The sequence below is a fragment of the Cyclospora cayetanensis genome, unplaced genomic scaffold (assembly GCF_002999335.1).
Source record: "Cyclospora cayetanensis isolate NF1_C8 unplaced genomic scaffold, CcayRef3 CcayRef3_contig_19, whole genome shotgun sequence".
In the NCBI taxonomy this organism is placed as follows: Eukaryota; Apicomplexa; class Conoidasida; order Eucoccidiorida; family Eimeriidae; genus Cyclospora; species Cyclospora cayetanensis.
This window is the reverse complement of record NW_020312136.1, coordinates 247,032-267,237: the sequence shown is the minus strand read 5'-3', so window position 1 is coordinate 267,237 and position 20,206 is coordinate 247,032. Positions and strand designations below refer to the sequence as shown.

The following is a 20,206-nucleotide window of genomic DNA, read 5'->3' as shown; positions in this document are numbered from 1 at the left end:
ACGCCAGCAATGCGCAACTGGTCCCTTTGGTAGTGCAGCCTTCCAGTTGCCGGCTCGTGTGCCCCCCACTGTTGTTCTATGCATGACTTTGCTTTAAGTTGCGCTCCTGACAAAGCCCAGAACCTCGCGGAAAGGCTTCTTCTTCGGTAGGAGACCGGCAATCGGCCGCATGCAGAGTGCGCTGGTTGACCGCGTGCTGCTGCGGCCTGTCGCCGAGAAGGCCTGGGGTCTCAAACGTGCATAAAACGAAAACACAAACCTCAAATGCGCTGGGGTATTTACGAAGAGAAACAACAGAATGGACAGAGCGACAAAGTCAGGCAGCCACACTATGCCGGGCCTCAGGCGTGAGATGACCGGCTGCAGTCCACTCATCCGGGCGCTCCCCTGCGAGAGGGGCACGGCGACTCTTCCGTGTGCTTCTTTCTTCTTAAGATTCTACTGGCCCAAATATGAATTGGAATGGGGAAACTCTCTTGAACTATGTCGGCTGATGTGGCTGTAACTCACGAGGTCGGCGGGCTCCTTACGGCATGGGCCGCAGGCATCACAGGCGGTGGGGACAGATGCCACAGACACTGGGCATCCTGCCGAATCTGATGAGGCGTTTGCGTTCTTCTTCTACGATGAATTGCAGCAAGCTCCCAAACTTCAGTAAAATACTTACGCTTTGTTAATGCAATGAATGATTCTTGTCCATACAGTGCTCATGCGGCCCATTACCCACGCACTGCCGGCAGACTATCGACTGCTGCTGCACTTCCCTCCGGCCTTCCGTCCTCCTTGGCAGTCCACCGCTTTGGAGCAGCTGGAGGTTGACATCGTGGAGCTGTGCTAGCCGATTTCAGCCGCTAAAGACCACACTGGGAGCACCGCTGAGGAAAAAATCCCATAGTGCAAAGCCACACTTTTTGTGCGCCATGCTGCGCGCCAATCTTCCTTCACCCCGATAGTTTCTGCTACATTAATTTATATCTGATAAACACAAACTGGATGATTTAGCGATTTATATTTATTCGCTACGGAGTTACCCACTCAAAGTACTCTGTGTGCCGTGTTCGTTCGCTCTTTTGTCTCCTGTGTCGGGTTGTGAAAGTCAGTGAACTTCAATGATGTGCAGGTGCCTCTCCGGTGCCCATTCTCACTTTGGGCTGCGAACTCTGTAGGTTTGGGGTACAGAGAAGTAGTAAGTCCTTTAGGAAATGAGATAACGAATTGCTTCAAATTCTGATTGCTATAATCCAATATAAACTCCGTCGAAGGAGACATTTCACTGCAGATTCGATCCAAACAAGGGAAATTTATCAAGTGCCTTCCTGAAAAGACTTTCTCCTTGGAGTCCGCGAGTAATCTGGGAAGTTTTACATCGTCTCAAGGAAGTTAGTGTGAATAGCTCCACGGCACCAACTTGGGGGATGGTGATAGAGTACGAAGGAGCATTTATTAATGAAAGAGTTGCGAACGGTCCGCCTGCGAGCTTCTTTGTCTGATCGACTTCCAATGCACTCTTACGGCGTGCTTTGCTTGTTTCCTGAGCCCTACGCGCACTCTCGCGTACACTAACCAGCAGTTTTGTGAAATCGTCCACTGACAGGGGCAGCTCCTGGATCTGGATCACTAAGCGCAGGCCCGGATCAGAAAGCAGCCCTTTACTGTCAACCAAGAATTCAGGAGAGCAGCGAGAAGCTGCCATTTTGCATTTTGGCGAAAGTAGGGGATTCACTGCTGTAATTGCATATGGCACACTCAATCCCGATAGAAACAGTGAATCGTCAAGGGCACGAGCAGTTGTGCTGCACAACAGGGAAGCCCTGGGATGTGGCGAGAGTTCATCGGCGACTATGTTGGTGGCGAATCCGCCGCTTATGCCCATAAAATGCTTCACTACAGAGTCATGCAACAGCAGATGCCTCAGCCAGCGAACAACTCTACGAAGATTCATGGTCAGTCTGAACAGGATGTTGATACCTAGAGAAACAGTGCTACCGTTCTTTCATGCCCTACCGCACTAAATGTCCTTTCTTCGATCCGATATCTCTGCTTGGTTTTGGGGAGGAGATAATAAAAATCATTTGCTCTTCTGGTGAGCGCCAGAGACCGTCCGGAGAGAATAGCACTCCCCCCTTCTTCACCATCGGTCTTTAGGAACAAATTGCACTTGCAGTCGGGCAGCGCGAGTACCAGAATAGTTGCACGGTGGGCGAAAAGCGCCCTTCCGACGTCACCAGCCTCCACTTTCGAGGTCGTAAATTGCGCTTCCTCAGGTAAAGTAATCAAAGAGGCAGCGATTCGAGCAAAACCAAGAGCAAAAATTTTGGTAATTGATTGCAAGCACGCAGAGCTCCGCAATTTCCTTGCGATTAAGTCAAGATAAAGCCCATGCCTTGTCAACCTCAATTCTTGCTGGATCTTGCTGAAATCCTGCAGCTGGAGCACAGCATTGCAGAAATATGATGGTTCGCATGTAATACAACCGCCTGCGTGTCTTTGTATGTCACTGCTTGCTCTCCCACATCTGGGACGCACCCCACAGGTGCTTTTGGCTCTCGTAAATGTTTCGGCTGGCTACTAATACGTCACCGATGTGGACAGCCATCCGTACCTTGAAAAGCTCACAAATCCCTATTAACTTGCCGCTGTAGTCAAGTTAGGGCTTCAGCAAGTCCATGCTGCATGCACGTATACTCAAGCTTGTGAGTGCAGGTTTGGAACGCCATTTTGTTCCAGGCCTCTAGAAAAGTGAGGATTGCAAGAAAGCGCTTGCCAAGTCAAATGTTGAGCAGACTGTTGAGCCCTGGGGTTGACTAAGAACTTGGACAATGTGATGCATCGGAAGTTCTGCTTTACAGTGATCATATTCAGGAGCTAAATGTTAACGCACATGCCTTTGCATCCGTCTTTTTTCGGTACCTACGTCAAGTTATACCAAAGGAGCTAGTCGAGTTTTGCACTTTGCGCTTTCGAGAAAATCATGGACATAGCCTTCAATCTTGGCTTTATGCTGTGGGGGCTCCCGATAAGGCGGAACATAGCTCAAGGCTGGCCAAGAGCTTGGCTCAGCACGATGCGCTGAATGACCAGCAAGCGGCCAGCCAGCTGACAGTTCGCCATTAGTTAACACATCCGCGAACGCGTCCTTCATATTTGTGTATCTGTGCTGTACCTCAACTGGGCATTTAATAAAATTTCTAGTGCAATACTCGTTTGAGGGCCTTAAAGATGGGATACATGCGTTGAGTTGTCTTTAATTGGTGGTCCGTTGAGCCACCCATGTATGGACTTTGGCTCTCCTTTGTTGATGTGCCGACTCTATCTTGCTAAGCACAAGTGAAATGAGCTTTATTGATGAAACGAGGGTCTGCTTTTTGCAGTGCTTCTTGATAGATTTACCTTCACAGCGCACAGCTTTGGCCACATGTGCGCCTTCTATTGGGTCGCCTATGGCATGCCTACAATTACTGCAGTGAAGCAACTTTAGACTTAAACGTCCGGTATATTTTTCGCAGCTGTAGTGGCGCCTTAAGCAAGAAATGCTCAAGGACTTGAGTGCCTGGGTAATCATAATCTCTCAGCTGCAAACAAAGGCTAAAGCAGATGCATGGTCGTCTATATCATTAAGTAACAAAAATCTATGAAATTGCAATGACTGTGGACAACGATGTTCCACTAGACGTTGTTGTAACTGGTTATTACTCTAACAAACTTTAGTATTACAAGAAAATTGAGCTCAAGTAGAGGCAACTTCGAGAATGAGTAAGCGACATAGGGATTTTTAGCTAGCTGTTTGGAACTGCTGCGGCTCTGATGCCCGCTGAGCCAAAGCGCACACCATTGCCCAGAAGCTAGCTTGGCTAGCATACAACAATGCACGGAGAAATGAGCTTTTCTGGTAATCAGTTTTCAGTATTGCTTTTGCATCGCGTTAGATGCTCCCTTGTAAAACAAATAGTTTCTAGTAGCCAAAATTTATCATGCAGGTGCTGGGATCTAAGTTTCAGGCGTAAAGCAGCCAGCCCTATAAAGGTAAAAGTATGGGAGCTGAGATTGTGTCGAAGCGCATCCTAGGAAGCAAGGAATCTTACTATGTTGAGACAAAGCAAAACTAATTCTTTCTTGAGATAGACTTTGCATGTGATTTTAGGAAGTTTGAGCACCGTCCCTATGACGTTTGGGGTGTGCACACACGTTCGCTAAGCCCACATCGGAGACCCTTGCCGCTGCATCGAGTAGAGGAGGATCAAAACAGCAGTGGAGCTCATTAATGAGCACTATCACAGGAACTGGCTGTCGGTGGGACCAGATTTCGTGAGTAAAGGCACTAGGCTAGCAGAGGAGCTACCTTGTCTAGAGCTGCAGGGCCTGATGGGAATGCAGTTGAGCCCGTCTCGTTGGGCTTTCTAATGCTCGTTCGAGCCCTCAGCAATAAGCCATGGTAATTATTCTGTGGCGTTAATACATATTCTCATCGAAAAATCCATAAACATTTTTCCAACCTGCCAGCTATTCTTTTCTACCAGCTTTGGGGCTACTGCGTTCACACGAGCTTTGCTAGCGGGACTGTGCTGTCCCAATAGGTTTTGTTCAACTCGTTACGTCTAATTCCGAGAGATTTTCAAGACTGCGACAAAAGAAATGAATGGGACGAATTGCCGTGTGACTTTATCGTAGCCAAACAACGGTTGTAGAGAAGCGTAAAATGGCACTGCACAAACATCCACTGGATAAAAAGGGGAACAGCCGCATCTAATCGTCTGGCTCCGCGAAATTCTAACGCTCCATCTGGTGAACTTAGGGGTACATTTGACTCCGGACTCGATGCGAACTTGATCAAAAGCTGTAAAGTGTTGTTGCATAGAAGCTCTCCCGGCATTCGTGTCCTTAGCCCTCTTACTTCCGGCCTAAGAAGGAATGAGCAGCTAGAGTGACGTCGTTGCACACTCCAAGCACTCCCCGAATTCCCAGCTAACTGCACATAACATCTACAGCCCACGCACGCGTTTCTTTAATGCGTACTCAGCTAACACAACTCTGCAGTAAGCACGACATGCGAACAGCGATAGCAAGAAGTCAGCTTATTTTGAATGTACTACAACGAAATTCGTAGAAAGTGCCTCAGTGTACCTGAGCCCGCTATACTCTATGCATGTGTCAGTAGTTTCGTGGTTTATGAGTTCGTAGTAAAGTACTTTCGCTCTCCTTATTTCAGATTCCATAATGCTTTGGGCAGCTAGAGAGAAGGGAAATCCCTGGTGCAGCTGTTAGCTCACTGTCATGACTACAAGGTACACACAGCATTACAAAAATAACAGGAGCGCAAAATAAAACTCCACAGGTTGCCCCGCCATACAAAATATCGGGTGTTTTAATGTCCACGTCACGGGGTCGCTTCTTTGTTCTTATTGAAGACATAATAGCACTCTAGCGGTGGCACTGTACGGGCTTCGTGAGATGCCACAATGTGGTCTATTCTCGGGAAACTTTTGCGTGATTTCTACCCGTTATAATCACTAGAACACAAATTTTCGGTTTTCATTTTTCACGTGGGTCATGTTAGCATTGACTGACGCTCTTTTTTATTCTGAATAAACAGTACCGGCAGTATATGACGTGCCTGGTGTTAAGTGTTCTGTGGTGGGGTCAGTGACCCTGACCAGAGTATCATGATATGAGAGCTTTCTTCTACGCTGGGTTTTCTGGCGTAATATAGGGAAATTCGACATCTAAATAAAACGTTACACCATAATTTAAGTTTAAGAGCACTATAGAACGGGAGTTTGGGGGTATTTAGGGCTGGGGGTTGCGGGGTTGACCGGATGGTTGTGCTACCGCGGCGACCACCGGTGACTGCGGGTGATGCGGTGCGTATCCTGTTCAGCAGTTGCTTTTCTTCACTCTTTAGGCGAATTCACCCTTTTGTTGGTGACATATATATCCAATTAACATCTCAGTATGTCAGGGAGGCCTCCTGCGCACTTCCCTGGGCGTTGGACTGCCACACGTACCGTAGCCGTTTGAGGGTGACCATTCGTCTGCGGTGACTTGACGTGGAGGGTCTCACTCTCTCTTGCACTAAATAGCGCAGGACCGTATTACAGTCACAATTATCAACCCCGTGATACCCCTGCTTTGTCTTGCTTCCCTATGTAGCCCTCTGGTTCTTGTCAAGGCGTTACAGAGACCGAGTGTCACGCAACAGAGAAAACCTAGAAAAGGAGGCGAATCCAGCGCCTCCATCCTCGCCGGTTCCGCGCTATCCAAACCATCTCTTAAGACACCGAAACAGTAAAGCCAGCAGGTGTCTGTCCTTTACGAGGGCTATATTCTCCGGGTTCAGGGCAAAGATTTTCATAGGGCCTTGAGGGTGCTGTCAGTGACTGAGTCCATCTCGCCTAACCGTCTGTCACCAGCGCCAAGACTGCTCACGAAAATGGCGCTTCCTCCTGTTCTAGACGAAGAGAACCTCTACAAATTCCGCACCAAGATATGCGAGCGCTACGTCAAACAGGGAAAATGTGAATTTGCCGACAAGTGCGTCTCGTATGTATATGCCCTTCCATTCTACTCAGCAATGGGAAATTACATATATAGTACCAAAAGCGTCTGTCATGTGTCTAGACGAGGGCACATGGATGTGCGCAACTTGGCTTGACCCTGCGTTTTCTGCTCATCAGGTGCCAGTACAGCCATGACCTGCGCTGGACACGCCGCCCTCCATGGAAGTACACGTATTCTCCTGAATTATGTCGGGACCTCGTGTTTGTGACAGACGGGAGGGGCCGTACAATAGCCAAGTCGAACTGCAAGCAGAAGAGAAACTGCAGATTTGCGCACACCAAGGAGGAACAGATGTATCACCCCAAAGTATATAAAACAGTGAGTATGAGGAAGCAGCAACAAGGAGGGTCCAGACCCTGAACAAGCTTTGATTAGTCCGATCCGTCTAATGCAGCAGGCACCGTAGATTGCGGTAGCCGGCCCTTCCCTTCATAAGGAATAACAGAAACCTGTATCCATTGGGTGCCCCGAGGCACCCGCTACGCTTCTGCTCCTTCTGTGCAGGCCATGTGCCACCAGTTCAAGGAAAATGGCTGGTGTGACAGATATTACTGCCCCTTCGCGCATTCCGACGCGGAGTTGCGTCCTACAGAGCAGAGTGAAGAGGGCCGCAGGACGTTCGCCAAAGCCGCAGTTCAAGAAGTGCTTTGTCCTGACATCTATTTGGTGAGCGTTTTGCATCATCATCTTGCATTGCTGTAAGCGTGTCTTGACGGGTTTCTTGAGCAGCAAGAGGTCTCTGAGGCCTGACGCAAGTGCCTAGGGTGCTGCTTCCGTGTGCGTCGTTCATCCCGCAGCCATCAGACCGCCCACACCCTCGCCTAAGGGCCCGCTTCTTAGCCATCATGGATGGCATTCCTTCCCAGAGCCACTTACACTTGGCACTGGATCCAAACTACCTGTGTGCGACGGGGGGTGCTCGCACAAGGCAGCCGTATACAGACTTTATATCTTCCCACACGCCTCACTCTGTGCTGTCGGACGGCTCCCCTTCTGCGCACGGGTACTCTAACAGAACCTCCGCCGTCAACAGAGCAAGCGGCCCTTCAAGCGTTTCTGGCGGGATAGGAACAAAACATGCAACAGCCAGGGAGGCAGCCACGCAGCAGGTTCCCGCCGGGGTCAGACAGAAGAGCCATGGGGGCGAGAAGAAGGAACTGCGGACAACAACACGGCTCGTGCAGATGCTGCAAAACAAGCAGTTAGGAGGTATGGTCGGAGTGCAACGCTTAATGACAGAAGCATCCGTCGTGCGCGCTGTGCTGAGCAATGCTTTGCGAGGCTGAGCACGCTTATTGCATGTATGTATATATGTATATATGCATGTGTATATGTGTTTGTGTATATGTGTGTGTATATATGTATATGTATGAGTGTATGTGTATATATGTGTATGTACATGTGTGTTTGGTGTTGCTTCTCAGGAAACAGCAACCCCACCGGAGGAGCGGCCACAACTAAGCTGGACGGCTCCTCGTCCCGACAGGCCGACGCGTTCCCGCCGTCCGCAGATGCGGATGGCTTGAAGTGTGCAGGGATGCCGTCTGCATTCAGTGGCGTTCATGAGAGTGTTCTCCCCTTCCCAAGCGCATATGCGTCTACCCATTCGGCGGCATCTGCTCAGCAGTGGACGTCGACTCCTGGATCCCCTACGGCCAGCAGAACACCTGCCCTGCACACCGTGGATGCTCCGGAAGGTTTGCAGCCCAATTTTTATGCTCAAATTTCCGTTGAACACCCCGCAGACGTCTTGCTCCCGCCAGTGCAGGGAGATCGGCACACCGCTGCCGTCGTCGAAGGGGGGATGGTTCCCCCCGCAACGATGCGAGGGCGCCCCCCCCCCCTTCCCGCCAGAGGCTCCGCCAAAAAGAACCTTCCTCAGCCTCTGGCAGCAGCTCCTGCTACCTTCTCGGGCAAAACGGAGGACGCCTGGTGGGTGGCTCAGCAGACCAAGCGGCCATCGGATCCTCCCCAGCGGGGGCACCTGCTGCAAGGATGCAGCAGCACGCTTCTTCCAAGCGAGCAGCAGGGGCACACGTCGGAAAGTCGAATCCCGGTGCGGAGCAGCTTTCGAGTCAAGTGTCTTACGAGCGACGTTTGCTACTGGAATGAGCCGATAGGCCGCAGTAGAGACGACCTCAGTGTTCTGGTGTATGCTGGACTGGTCCTGGGACCGGGCAAGTCGCGGGAGATTGTTGCAGTTAAGCAGCTGCCAGTTGTTGTTTCGAGCCGAGCTGCGGATTTGTGGAAGGAGGTGCAAGCCTTCTTGTCTATCAGAGACCCGTTGCTTGTGAACGTGCGAAGGGCTCTTCTGCTGCCTGGAGAAGCTGATGAAGGAACTTCCCTTTGGGTGATCACGGAAAAGTGCCAAGGCAGCATCATTGAGCTCTTTCCCTCGGGCGCAGTGCCCGCCTCCTTCTTGCAGTCTGCATTCCCCTCCTCGGGGCTGAACGGCCTGCTGTATCACCTCCTAAAAGCCGTTCACTCGTTGCACTCGTACTCAAAGAGCGCCCACATGCGCATTCATCCTGGCAACGTCATGGTGGGGTCGCAGGGAGAAATCAAACTCGGGGACTGCGCAGGAAACGTCCGATACCTCAGTATTCTAGATCTCCTGCATGCGGGAGTCCAGGGTGCCAGCAACGCCAAGGCACTCTTACAGTGGGTGAGTGTGTGTGAATATACACATAAATATGTATATATATACATATATGTATGTACTTATATATATATATATGTGCTTATATATACACATATTATACACATCCACACATATATACTTCCATGCATACATAGATCTATACATATATATGCATACACAAATCCACTCACACACAGCCACATACCACTAAATCCCTCTGCCCCTCCACGCTGCGGAAACGTGGACCGCAGGCTCTGGAATGCGGGGGCTGCCATGAGTGTTGCGGTTTTCAAAGTGAAGGGGGTGTATACAGCTCTTGACCTCAACTGTATTTGCAACTCTGCAGATTCTGGGAACCCCACAAGAAACCTGCTGGATGGCGCCCGAGTTCGTATCATCTTTGATCAACCTAGACGAAGAGTTGAAGCAGATGTTGTGGCACTGCAGTAGCAACGGGCTCGACAACAGCCGCTGCGAGGCGGCCTTTATCCAAGTGGCGCGAACCTTCAAGTGGCGAGCCGATTTTCTGCAACGGGCAGATGCGTGGTCTATTGGTAAGCGCCGTCTTGAGAGGGCTCTGTAGCCTTATACGCTTCCCAGAGGGCTTTGCTTTGTGCATAGATGCAACCCCACCCACCCACGCACCACCACCACCACCAACACAGGGGTTGAAAAAAGGCCGCTTCAAGCCTACAGGGCAAAAAAGCGGGCAAAATGATGCCGTTGGTCCTCTCTGCTTCGGACTGCCCATAGGCGCTACGCTTTTCTTCATCGCCTCGGGGGGCCATCACCCCTACGGTAGTACCAACAACCCCCTGATCCTCGCCAACATCCTCGCAGATAAGAAAGTCAACTTCGACAAGGTGAGGTGCAGGGGCACTCCCCTCCTCCCCGCCTGCATGCAATCCGCTGCCGAGCCGCAAGAGGAGCTGCATAGCATTGCATTGCTTCCTGCACTTTTGCTCATCAACGATGCTTTCTGTGCATCTCGCTCCTGCGGATGACTGTGCCTCGTTGCAGCTAGGCAACTGCCCCTGGCAGGCGGATTTGCTAGCAGGTCTCGTAAGTCACAACCCTGCCCAGCGCCTCACGATAACACAGGCACTGCACCATCCTCTTTTCTGGACTTCCGAAGACATTGAAAAGTATTTGCAAGACCTGCGGGCAGCTCTTGAGGTAAGACAACCGAAAAAGCACGGTGTGTTTATGTTTATGTGTGTGTGTTTGTGTGTGTGACTGTCTGTCTTTGCGCTACTTCTGCCCTGCCTGGTGCTTGGGCCCCCAAAGTAGCCTTTGTTCATATAGAGGTGCTGCTAATTGGCCCTTAGTCATGTACATACATACATATACATGTATATACATATATACGTATATGTATGTGTATATATATATATATTTGTGTGTGTGTGCAACACAATTGGCTCAGACCGGAAGTGAGGAAGCGGCGGGGCTCCAAGAGGCGCTGTCGTATAACATCGGCTGGGTGGATTCTTTGAGTCTGATACCATCCCCCTTTGCGCTGCTGCCGCTTCTGTTCTCCTACGTCGCGACGCCGTCGGCTTCTCCCCTTTTGCTGTCGGCGCATCCTCCTCAGAGCGCCTCTTCCTTCCTTGGATTCCTCGCATGCATCTCTGGAGATAGCCGGATCGCCGTGGTAGAACGGCGTCTGGCCGTGTCACAGTGTCTGCTAGCGCATGCAGCCCCCTTCCTCCACAGCGTCTACCTCTTTCTCTTCCCCAAGCTTGCGGATGGCACCTCTGGCCCACAGCCGCAAGGCGCTCCTTCCCCCCCCGTAAGGAAGGGTCAGCTTTTCTGGGGTTCTACGGAGAATCTCCCACGTCCGCTGGCTATTCCAAGTGCCTCCAAGGCAGCTTCCTCGAAGGCTCCTGCAGCGCTGCTCCCGCGAGAGAGCTCGTTGAAGCCCGCTTCTGCTGCTGCTGGAAGCCTCCCGCCCCCTGCCCTTCCCCCCCCAGCGGTAGACAGCGCCTTAGGACAGCGCCTTGGCAGTTTTGCCGCGAATGCGAAGGCGGTGCAGATGCCAGCCGCAGCAGCAGCCCTCGCAGGAGCCGAGGCAGCGGGGGGGGGGGGCCTTGGAGAAGCCTCGCGCAACGGGAACGCCTCCTGGGGAGGCGTCCAGCCGCATGCTGAGCTCGCTGGGTCTAAGAGAAGAGACTTTTTTTTGAGTGGAGCCGACGAAGACATGCTGCATGCCAACGGCAATCCCAGCCAAGAGCGACGGAGGCATAGGCCACGAGAGGAGGCAGCACTCCCCCCTCCCCCCCCCTGCACCATCGGCGAGGAGGAGGAGCCCGCGGCTCCCTCTCCTTCTCCCTCGGGGGCCCCCCACGAGGCAGCAGCAGCAGCCTCCCTCCGCGTGCAGGCGCTGATTCGCGAAGGGGTGTGTCTGAGCGGCGTCCAGCCGAAAGCAGGTGGCTTGCGAGCTCCGCGTGACGGCGCAGGGGCAGCAGACAGGGAGGGCAGGCCTGCTGAAGGGAGTCCAAGAGCAGCAACGCGATCGAAGAAAGGAACAAAAGCGGAAGCCAAGCAGAGGACTGGAGGGGGGCTTAAGGAGGGGCGCTGCTCCTACCCGTGTGCCGCAGATCGCGTGGGGCCGTCCACGAAAGCGCAGAGTGAGGGGAGGCTTCTTCTTCCACGAGGAAAAGCTGCAGCAGCAGAGCCAGTGTGGGCGTGCCCCACGCCAGGCGTTGGAAAGGCGACGGAAGGAGCATCGGACCCGCTCAGCGCGAAGCCGATGCAGGGAGAGGCGGGGAGAACAGGAGGGGCCCTTGCACAGCAGCAACAGCAACAACAGCAACAACAACTGACGTCTGCGCAAGCACAAGGGGGCTGCTGTGGAGAGGCCACGCTGCAGGCTCCCCCCCCCCAAACCGAGGCTTCTTCGAGCAGCAGCGGCACAGGATCTTCGGAGGCTGCGGCGGCTACACCAGCACCTCAGGAAAAACTGCAGCAGGACCAGCATGCAGCCCCAAGGCCTGCCCGTCCTCTGCATGCGCCACTGACGCCTGCAAGAGGGTATCGCGAAGACGCTCAAGCGTCGCGACGCGGCGTCTTTGCTGCGGGGCTTGCGGAAGTAAAATTCAACCTTAAGCCGAATGCTGCCCTCTTGCAGATGCCGGTAGCTGTAAGCACCGTGTCGACAGCGCATTCGTCGGCGACAGTCAGCGACTTCTGCCACGGCCCCTCGCAGCCCATCGAGGGAGCCGTCGAGGAGGGCAGCTGGAGGACTGAGGCTGCACCTGGTTCCGCAGCAGACACCTGCCTGCAGAAACTGGAAAAGCAACGGGAGGGAAAGGATGGCAAGCAGCATGAAGCGACAGGTCTCAAGCTGGTGGACCCCACGCCTACGGACGTTCCAAAGGAGGCTGTCTCTGGTCAGGCACCACTTGGCCAGTCAGCAGGAGGCGCGGAGAACCTGCGCCGAGACACCTCCAACGCCTGCTGCATTCAGTAATTTGCAAGAAATTCTTCTCGCCGGGGGTCTACTAATCGCGTAGATCCCCTCTCCTTTCCCCCTCCCTCTTACATCTTCTTTCCCCCTTCTCCCTAAAGCCTAAGAGTACGGCAACTGGACAGTTCCGCAGCAGCGATCCGGGGGGATCCCCTGTACAAGGGGGGCGGGGGTAGGGCAGGAGGGGCAGCAGCAGGTCCAGCCCCTCGAGTTTCGAGATGCCCTGTTATGTATTTGCCTCTTATTGCTACTCTCCGGGATATTCTGCAGCACAGCGCCCTCTTGTCTTAACGTGTCACCTCAGAACTGGAGGCTGCCTCTGTGCACCCGGGTAAACAGGACTTATCTTTGTGTTGTTCGCATATGTATATGATAGAGCCGCGCCTTGAGAAACAAAAATGTCGCACGCCAACTGTGTGTGGCGCGCTCATGCCCCTTACACCCAGTACCTTCCTCTCCCCCCCTCCACGACACAGAGCGACTGCTCCGTCTAGGCCTTGCGCTCTGCCCGCAGACGTAGATGGTTGCGCTGGCCACTGTCGTCTCCCTAGGTCCGCTTGTCAGTGAAACTCGTATTCTGCCAGAAAGGGGTGTCTGTAGCGCCAGAGTATGGGACACGTCAAAGGGCTTCTGCCAAATAGGTGTGTAGCCTGTGCCTGTAGGAGCTCCCATGTTAATGCATACGCGTTCACGGGGGCAATACACCAGGTCTAGTGGTCGCACTAAGGCCAGAGTGGAAAAGCAGAGCTTGCAAAATTCATCATTTGGCTAGTATCGGGAGCCCTAAGATATCAGTGTAGAAGGGCGGCCGAGGAATAAGAATGGAGAACTGCGTGGTTGGCATGAACTCATGGCTAGAGCGGCATGGGCTGGCCCCCTGAACAAAAGTCCAGTCTTCTACTGTCTTGCCGTCAGATACTGCTGAATCGACAGGAGGACGCCAGTATCAGTTGTCGTCTACTTATATGCATAGCTTCCCTCAACTCCGAAGGGAGGTCTGGAGAGGCACTTGTATCCACCCCAGCAGGTGAGAGTACATGCGCTTAATGGAGTGGGGTAGGCCTCGCACTGCAAAAGACCAGCACCCCGATGCTCTCCGCCAACCGGTGACCAGAGAAACTTCGGCCCTTCGGGAAGGATGACCACACATGCGGCCTCTAGTAGTTAACCTAGTTCTCAGGTGCTTCTGTACGCCAGGGCTATGAACTCTGCCCACCCCACCCCAAAAAGCCATTTGCCCTGATGTCTGAACGAGTATCCGCTATTCACTTGCGTTACTAGGCAGTGCAAGAACGGAGGATAAGCGTTGTGGAAAGCTGTTTGTCATGCATGAGGCATGAGGAGAGTGCAGTCGGCTGCGGTGTGTGGTGTGTCTTCGATCGCCTCTGACGATATCTTCTACTGGACCCGGTTTTATGCTTTTTCAATTATGATCGTATTCTGCGGTATTTTATAATTGAGTGGTGCAGCCGCTAAGTAGAGGTGGCAAAGATTAGACAGAAGGTCTGTTACTACCACGCCTCCACCCCACCCCACCCCCAAACTTAATCGACGGAAGCGGCTGTTTAGAGGAGCGCTTTACGAAGAATGGTAAACCCGTCCTAGCAATTTCCACATCTACAGACCCATCAAGCTTATAGCGAGTACAAGGATCCCTCGTTCCTGCTTTCCCCTTTTCAGCTTATTCAAAGCGTTGCTGGCAGCAACGGGCATCGCGCAAATCGCCATTGATACCAGAGTAACACTGGCAGCAAAGAAGTGCGTTGCATTCCGTTTCTGCACTAATCCGTTGCTTCATTCTCTGCTTGCAACCCCTGCTCATCGGTCGCTCACATTCGCGGACGACAGTAGGCACAACATGCCAACTCCAAGTAGATGAAATGCGACTTTCTTTGGCGTTGGCGTTTGCAGGTCTAAGGCGCTGCAGCGTTCGAAGGAACTAGCTCACTTTCTGATCTCCGACTTTTCTGTGATATCTGCAGGACATAGGGGGACCGCGCCTTCTCTTCGTCCCAGAAGCTGCAGGCCTTTCGTTATCACGGCAGACTTCGTCTTTTCTGCTTCACTTCCAGAATTTCCTCACACATCCACTTCCAGGCCCGTGTTTGCACGTTCGTTCGTGCTTTTTGACCCAATTTGTGCGGCTTTGATCGTCAAAAGTATACTTCTCCCCCGATTTGTCGAAGATGTTCGAGTGCAGCTTGGACGGTCTGACGTTGAAGCGGATCTTTGAGGCTTTAAAAGACACGTGCACGGAGGTGAACTTTGTCTGTGACGCGGATGGCTGCACGATGCAGGCCATGGACGACAGCCATGTGGCCCTCGTCAGCACAAACTGGGGAGTCGACATGTTCCATAAATACAGATGCGATTCTCAGGTCACTCTTGGTGAGCCTGCCTCCTACCTCTGGGCCTGAAAAGAACGTTATTGCACTTGAACGCATGCTGCTGTCCAGGTGTTCTGCCTGGCGGGCACCACGTCATTCAGCGGCAGCTGCCCTGCGCGCGCAATGAGGCAACAGCGAACTGCGCAGCAGATGGTTGCTCCAAGATATCGCGATGACTCAAAACTCACGGCTAGGCTAGGATCTGGGAGCATGCGTACGCCTTAGTCTGCTGCGGTCCTCAGGGCTCTCCGTTGCGACCATACTCAAGGCCACGCAACCCGTTAAGACGAATAAGCACATTGTGCATCTGTCCACTTTAAAGGGAACAGATGAAGATGAAGAAGTTCTGCACATCGCCATCGAAGACCCAGAAAGGACAGGTAATCTTGGCGATGACCAGAAAATAGGATCGTTCATGCTGGAAAGCAGCCTGTTCGTATCGTATCAAGGCTGCCTAAGCACCCTGAATACTGCGCTTCTTACGGACGGTATGGCGCATGACCTGTTGCTAGCTGTGGCTGATGAACTTTGTCCCCTCTGCAGACACGTGGCACATGGAGGTGGCCCTTCTTTCTGTAGTGCAAGAAAGACTTCGTATCCCTGACGAGCCATACGCATGTGTTTGCACGGTGGACGCGAAGGAGTTCCAGGAACTCTTGCGTTACATTCATTCGATCGCCGAAAGTGGTGAGCATCGAATAATTCTCAAGGACTCTCCGCCTTACTGTATTCTTTTCTGCCATGCGACAAGAACGCGCAAGTAGATAAGGTCCAATACACTATAATGACTGACTTCTGATTTCGGGATCTGTGCTTGGATTGTACAGTTCGTATTAGGGGGGAAAAGGATTCCCTCGTGCTCTCGGCCAAGGGAGAAAACCTCTCGGTGACCAGAGTCATTCACGCGCCTGTAAGTGGAACCGCGCGACCCACACCTACATAAGCGCAGAGTGCGCGCGTTTTCCTAGAAATGAGAGCGAATCAGCGTGCCAGCTTAGAGTGAATGATTCGCTAGGTTAACTCTCATTCTTTCGGTTTGCTGATGCGTCCTCTGCAGGACATGCAGTGCAGTGAGGTGTTCGAGCAGGACTTCGCCGTGCGATACCTGTCCAACTTTGTTAAGGGAGCAAGTCTTTGTGAACGTTTAGAAATAGCCATGACCCACGGCACCCCGATGCGTTTTACGTTCCCCCTGCCCAGCCCAGGACAGCAGAGTGCTGCTGTCATGTCCATCGACTCGGATGAAGTCAGCTCTCTGCGGTTTTACGTCGCTCCCAAAATTGACGAAGAGTGAATAGGAGGCTCTAACTCTTTTTCCATATCTATTACTGCATAACAAAGCTACAACTTTCAGTACATCATCTACCTGTAGGGCAGTGCTTTGCTCTTGCACGACTTGAACGACAGCGCTATTGTGGGCTACAGAGCTCTAGTACCCCTGCACACGATGACTCAAAAAGGATCGCCGGCTTGGCGATAGAGCCTTGGAAAGTCACCTAAAAATCACGCTGTTTCCTGCTGACTCGTCAGGCCACAGTGCTCGACAAGTCTGCGAAGCTTTTCACAGAATTCTCCTGCCGCAGCATCATGGTGCAGGCGCCTTTCGGGAACTTGCCCTGCAGGCGATGTGGCTTCTCTGGCTAGCTTTATCCCGACGGAGCTAGCTGAGTGCGTGGGTGCCAGCCAAGCACATAACGGCATCTTAGCTGCTACTCATAATTGCTCGCTCACTTTTACAAGGGAAGCACGAAGTCGAATGCATGATCCTCTGGGGGGATCCTTCCACCGCGGCACAACTCCGCTGCATCGCTGCCTGTGGTGTTCTGCAAGTACACTCGCATGACTACCAGAAGTAGGAAAATTCTATAATTGCCCAAGCGTAGTGAACTACTCTCTGGAATGCACAAGCATGCGCTTTTACGAAGCATTTGTTTTGGTACGTTGTATGATGGACGAAAATGTGCAGCACTGCAGCAACTGGCAAGGAACACTTCAACCATGTTGACCCGCTAAGACTTTTTAGACTATGCAGTACCTCAAGTGAAGTAGGACATCGCAGCGAGTTCTCCAAACGTCATATGCACACATCCATTTTTTCTCGCCGTTTCAGCCTCTCGTGTCTACCCAAAAATTAGGGAGTGAACGCTTCTCTATGCGGCCTGGGGTCCCCCCACAGCCCGAATTTGAAAAGGTAAAAAGGTCTTACGTGTAGTGTAGAGAGCTGTAGGTGGCTGCTCTTCAGTGCGAGGTTCCGTTTGGCAGCGTGCGAGAAGTCGTCGCTGCGTACTGCGTCTTCCCTCGGAACAAAGGTCCTGTCCAAGTTTCCTCCATCGCTCCGTGGTTTTTCAAAGGGGCCATCTGGATTGGCAGCCGGAGGATTTCTATTTTTGACATCTGGCAGACGATCGCTCCTCTTAGCCGACTCCTCAACAGTCAGAAAACGATCAAACTGCAGAGTTATTGCACAGAATGCAGACACGAGGCAATATTCACGACAACTCTGGTCCCTTCGTAGAAACAGCTCTACGACTGCACATGAGGATATAGCTACGCATTTACAGAAAACTATCTATCCAGTTGCCAATCAAGACATTTAGGAATAATGGAGTGCACCAATGCATTCGGCTGCATTGTATCTCCTCTTCTGATGACGCCAACTCCATTCACAAGTGTCTGAGTCTATAAGTGAACACTGGACGGTAGTTTGTGCGCTAATTGGTTAAATGATGCATCTTATCACCGTATTGCATGGGCATGCATATCTCGGGATCAGCAGTATCAGTTTCACGCTTCATACATGAAAGTACATGTTGAAACTAAAATGTAGAAGATGGCCGACCTGGAGGTGTGATCCTGTATGCAAGTGGGTGTTACCCATCCGCTTCCAGGTATGGTATGTGTTTTCTCTATCAATGTGCTCATAGTCACACTCCACGGTGGCGCTGCCTCCCCGCCTTCCTGTGCAGAAGGCCATCTTTCCGTCAATAGGTTTCCACCTGGTTTGAAAATGCTGACGCTGGTCCTCTGGCTGCATCCCGCAGTAACGCAGCTGACTCTTTTTTTGGCTCTGGAGCACAGGCGGCGGAACTCCCTGCCCTGAACTCTTCGTCAGCTCCCGAACGTACCTACCATCTTTCTGGCACCAATCCGTGCGTTTTCGCGTATGCAGCGCTAACTCGGAAATACGGCCAGTGCACATTCCCGCTGCTCCTGGTACCTGTGCGCCCCCCAACATGCCTGGGCGCTTATGGGCGAGACCTTCCCGTTGGCATCTCGAAGGCTTCCCTGCAAATCCCATCGACAATGCCGCTTTGCTGCTCTCTTTCTCCATCGTTCTTTCTGGTAGTGGCATCAAGGATTTAGGGGGAGGAGAATTGTTCCAACACACCGTGCTTGCAATGCAGCCGAAACAAAGCTAGCTGACGCCAACCTGCTAAAGTAAGCCAGAAGACCCCAACGGATAAAGCAGTCTAGTGCAATGTTTTAGATAAAGGGAACTGGAAATTCCCTCGCTGTGAGAAGCTAACGGCGGCGGTTCGTTTCCTTGCTGTTTCAGTCGGCACCATGCCTGGGAAAGGTGATGCACACGAAGGACTGGTGTTAAGCAAAACAGAAGAGCTTAATCAATATAAATTTACTCGTTAATCTTGGTAGCTTAAATAAAATGAAACAGAGTAGCACCAAGGTCCTGTGTAAGGCATTGGCGGCATCGATTCGGCAGCGCTGTTCGCCGCTATCCGGCTTTCAGGCGATGAGCGCCAGGTTGCGGCTTCACTAAAAAGTTCTGCAGCAAGACTCTACCGAATTTTCAGAGTTAGTTTAGCATTTAGATATGTATATGTCAGCATCTGAGGTGGCTTTCAGAGCATTTAAGTTGTTCTTATATCTTAGCTGTACTAGCGCACATTTCGAGCCACGACTGGCGGCTCAGGAATAAAAACATCCTCATCAGTCACCCTTTTCAAAACCAACATATAGAGACCCAATACTTACACTATTAGAGTGTTTAGGGCATCGGGCTTGCCTTGAACTGTACTGAAGAACTTTCTTGCCTGAATTGCCCCGAACTCCTAGGGGACTTCAGATTCCGTTTCGCGTGCGTTAACAGAAACTGAGGATCATGAGAACTAACAAATAATCGAATATCAGCCTCTTTAGCTCACCAATTATTACTGCTCCTAGAGGCATACTAGGTGCGAAATTTTGAGATCCGCAGCATTTCTCCATCGTACACGCTGGACGGGGCAAGCGCACTAACTCTAACGCTTCATTCGAGTTCTCCCTAGAGACACTTTGCTGCAGACTCGATTCAAACGTAATAGAAAGCTATCAAGTATTATTTTGAAAAACATGCCATTTTCTCTCTGCCGTCTCCCCTCAGAGTCACGGTACGAGGAAAGTGGGACACATTGGGTGCGCGTAGCTTCACCCTATAAGGTATGTTCCTTATCCTATCGAGCGAGCACTCACTCAGCACTGTGTCTTCTTGTACTGAGCTAACAATGCATTTCAGGAAAATAAGAGACATGAGCAAGCAAACCAATAAACGAATCTTGACTTAGCTATTACAAGTGTAGTAGAACGTGTTCACCTGTAGCTTGGGTAACTGCATCTCACTCCCATTCATCATTTCAAAGTCCATGCCCTGGTGTTCCCTACCCGCTCGTCAAGGACCACTGCGAACAGGACAGTAGAAATGTTTTCGCCTTCCCGCCACTCCGAAGGCAGCCAGAAACGGGGAATTCAGTGCAGATGAGAGTCAAAGTGTGCATCAACCGGTAGACAGTGATAGAAGAGAGATACACACACTGGCCAAAAACGCAAGACGGACCAAACCAACACGGCGGCAGAGGCGCGATGGTTTGCTGTCGTCGAAAGCTGAAGTGTGTCAAGGCTCTTACTCCGAGAAAACAGAAGGCACGTAGGTGCGTACAGGAATCAAAGAACAAACTAGTTCAGCAGAGCCTTCGTGCCTCGATGAGCAGTCTATTCATGCCAGTGCATTTGATGCGTTTAGCATAATCGGCTTCATAACCTCAAAAAAGGTATGCAGAAAAATGCCGAGAGAACACACTTGTGCCTGCGCATAACTTCTCGTGTAGGGAATCTTGACAATAGCAACTGGTAAGGTTTCTAGCAGTACTCATAGATGAT

General features: G+C 51.7%; 3 protein-coding genes across 3 annotated transcripts; 2 read left to right on the top strand and 1 right to left on the bottom strand.

Annotated features, from left to right (window-relative positions):
- The first annotated feature begins 6,427 nt into the window (after positions 1 to 6,427).
- Positions 6,428 to 12,668, top strand: LOC34623902. The gene is made up of 13 exons (XM_026337566.1): positions 6,428 to 6,528; positions 6,672 to 6,873; positions 7,060 to 7,221; positions 7,353 to 7,558; positions 7,624 to 7,841; positions 7,980 to 8,499; positions 8,623 to 9,220; positions 9,543 to 9,750; positions 9,950 to 10,059; positions 10,217 to 10,372; positions 10,623 to 11,255; positions 11,547 to 11,960; positions 12,069 to 12,668. The coding sequence occupies exons 1-13, from the start codon at positions 6,428 to 6,430 to the stop codon at positions 12,666 to 12,668; spliced, it is 4,128 nt and encodes a 1,375-aa protein (XP_026193351.1).
- On the top strand, positions 11,244 to 16,346 carry LOC34623295 (proliferating cell nuclear antigen). Its single transcript, XM_022736423.2, has 6 exons — positions 11,244 to 11,267; positions 14,852 to 15,053; positions 15,295 to 15,432; positions 15,596 to 15,739; positions 15,880 to 15,962; positions 16,110 to 16,346. Exons 2-6 carry the CDS (start codon positions 14,852 to 14,854, stop codon positions 16,344 to 16,346), a joined length of 804 nt encoding a protein of 267 aa, XP_022588365.1. The 5' UTR covers positions 11,244 to 11,267.
- An 837-nt stretch (positions 16,347 to 17,183) lies between these two features.
- On the bottom strand, positions 17,184 to 18,383 carry LOC34623296. The gene is made up of 2 exons (XM_026337565.1): positions 17,892 to 18,383; positions 17,184 to 17,501 (listed from the first exon to the last, which is right to left on the bottom strand). Exons 1-2 carry the CDS (start codon positions 18,381 to 18,383, stop codon positions 17,184 to 17,186), a joined length of 810 nt encoding a protein of 269 aa, XP_026193350.1.
- Between the last annotated feature and the right edge of the window lie 1,823 nt (positions 18,384 to 20,206).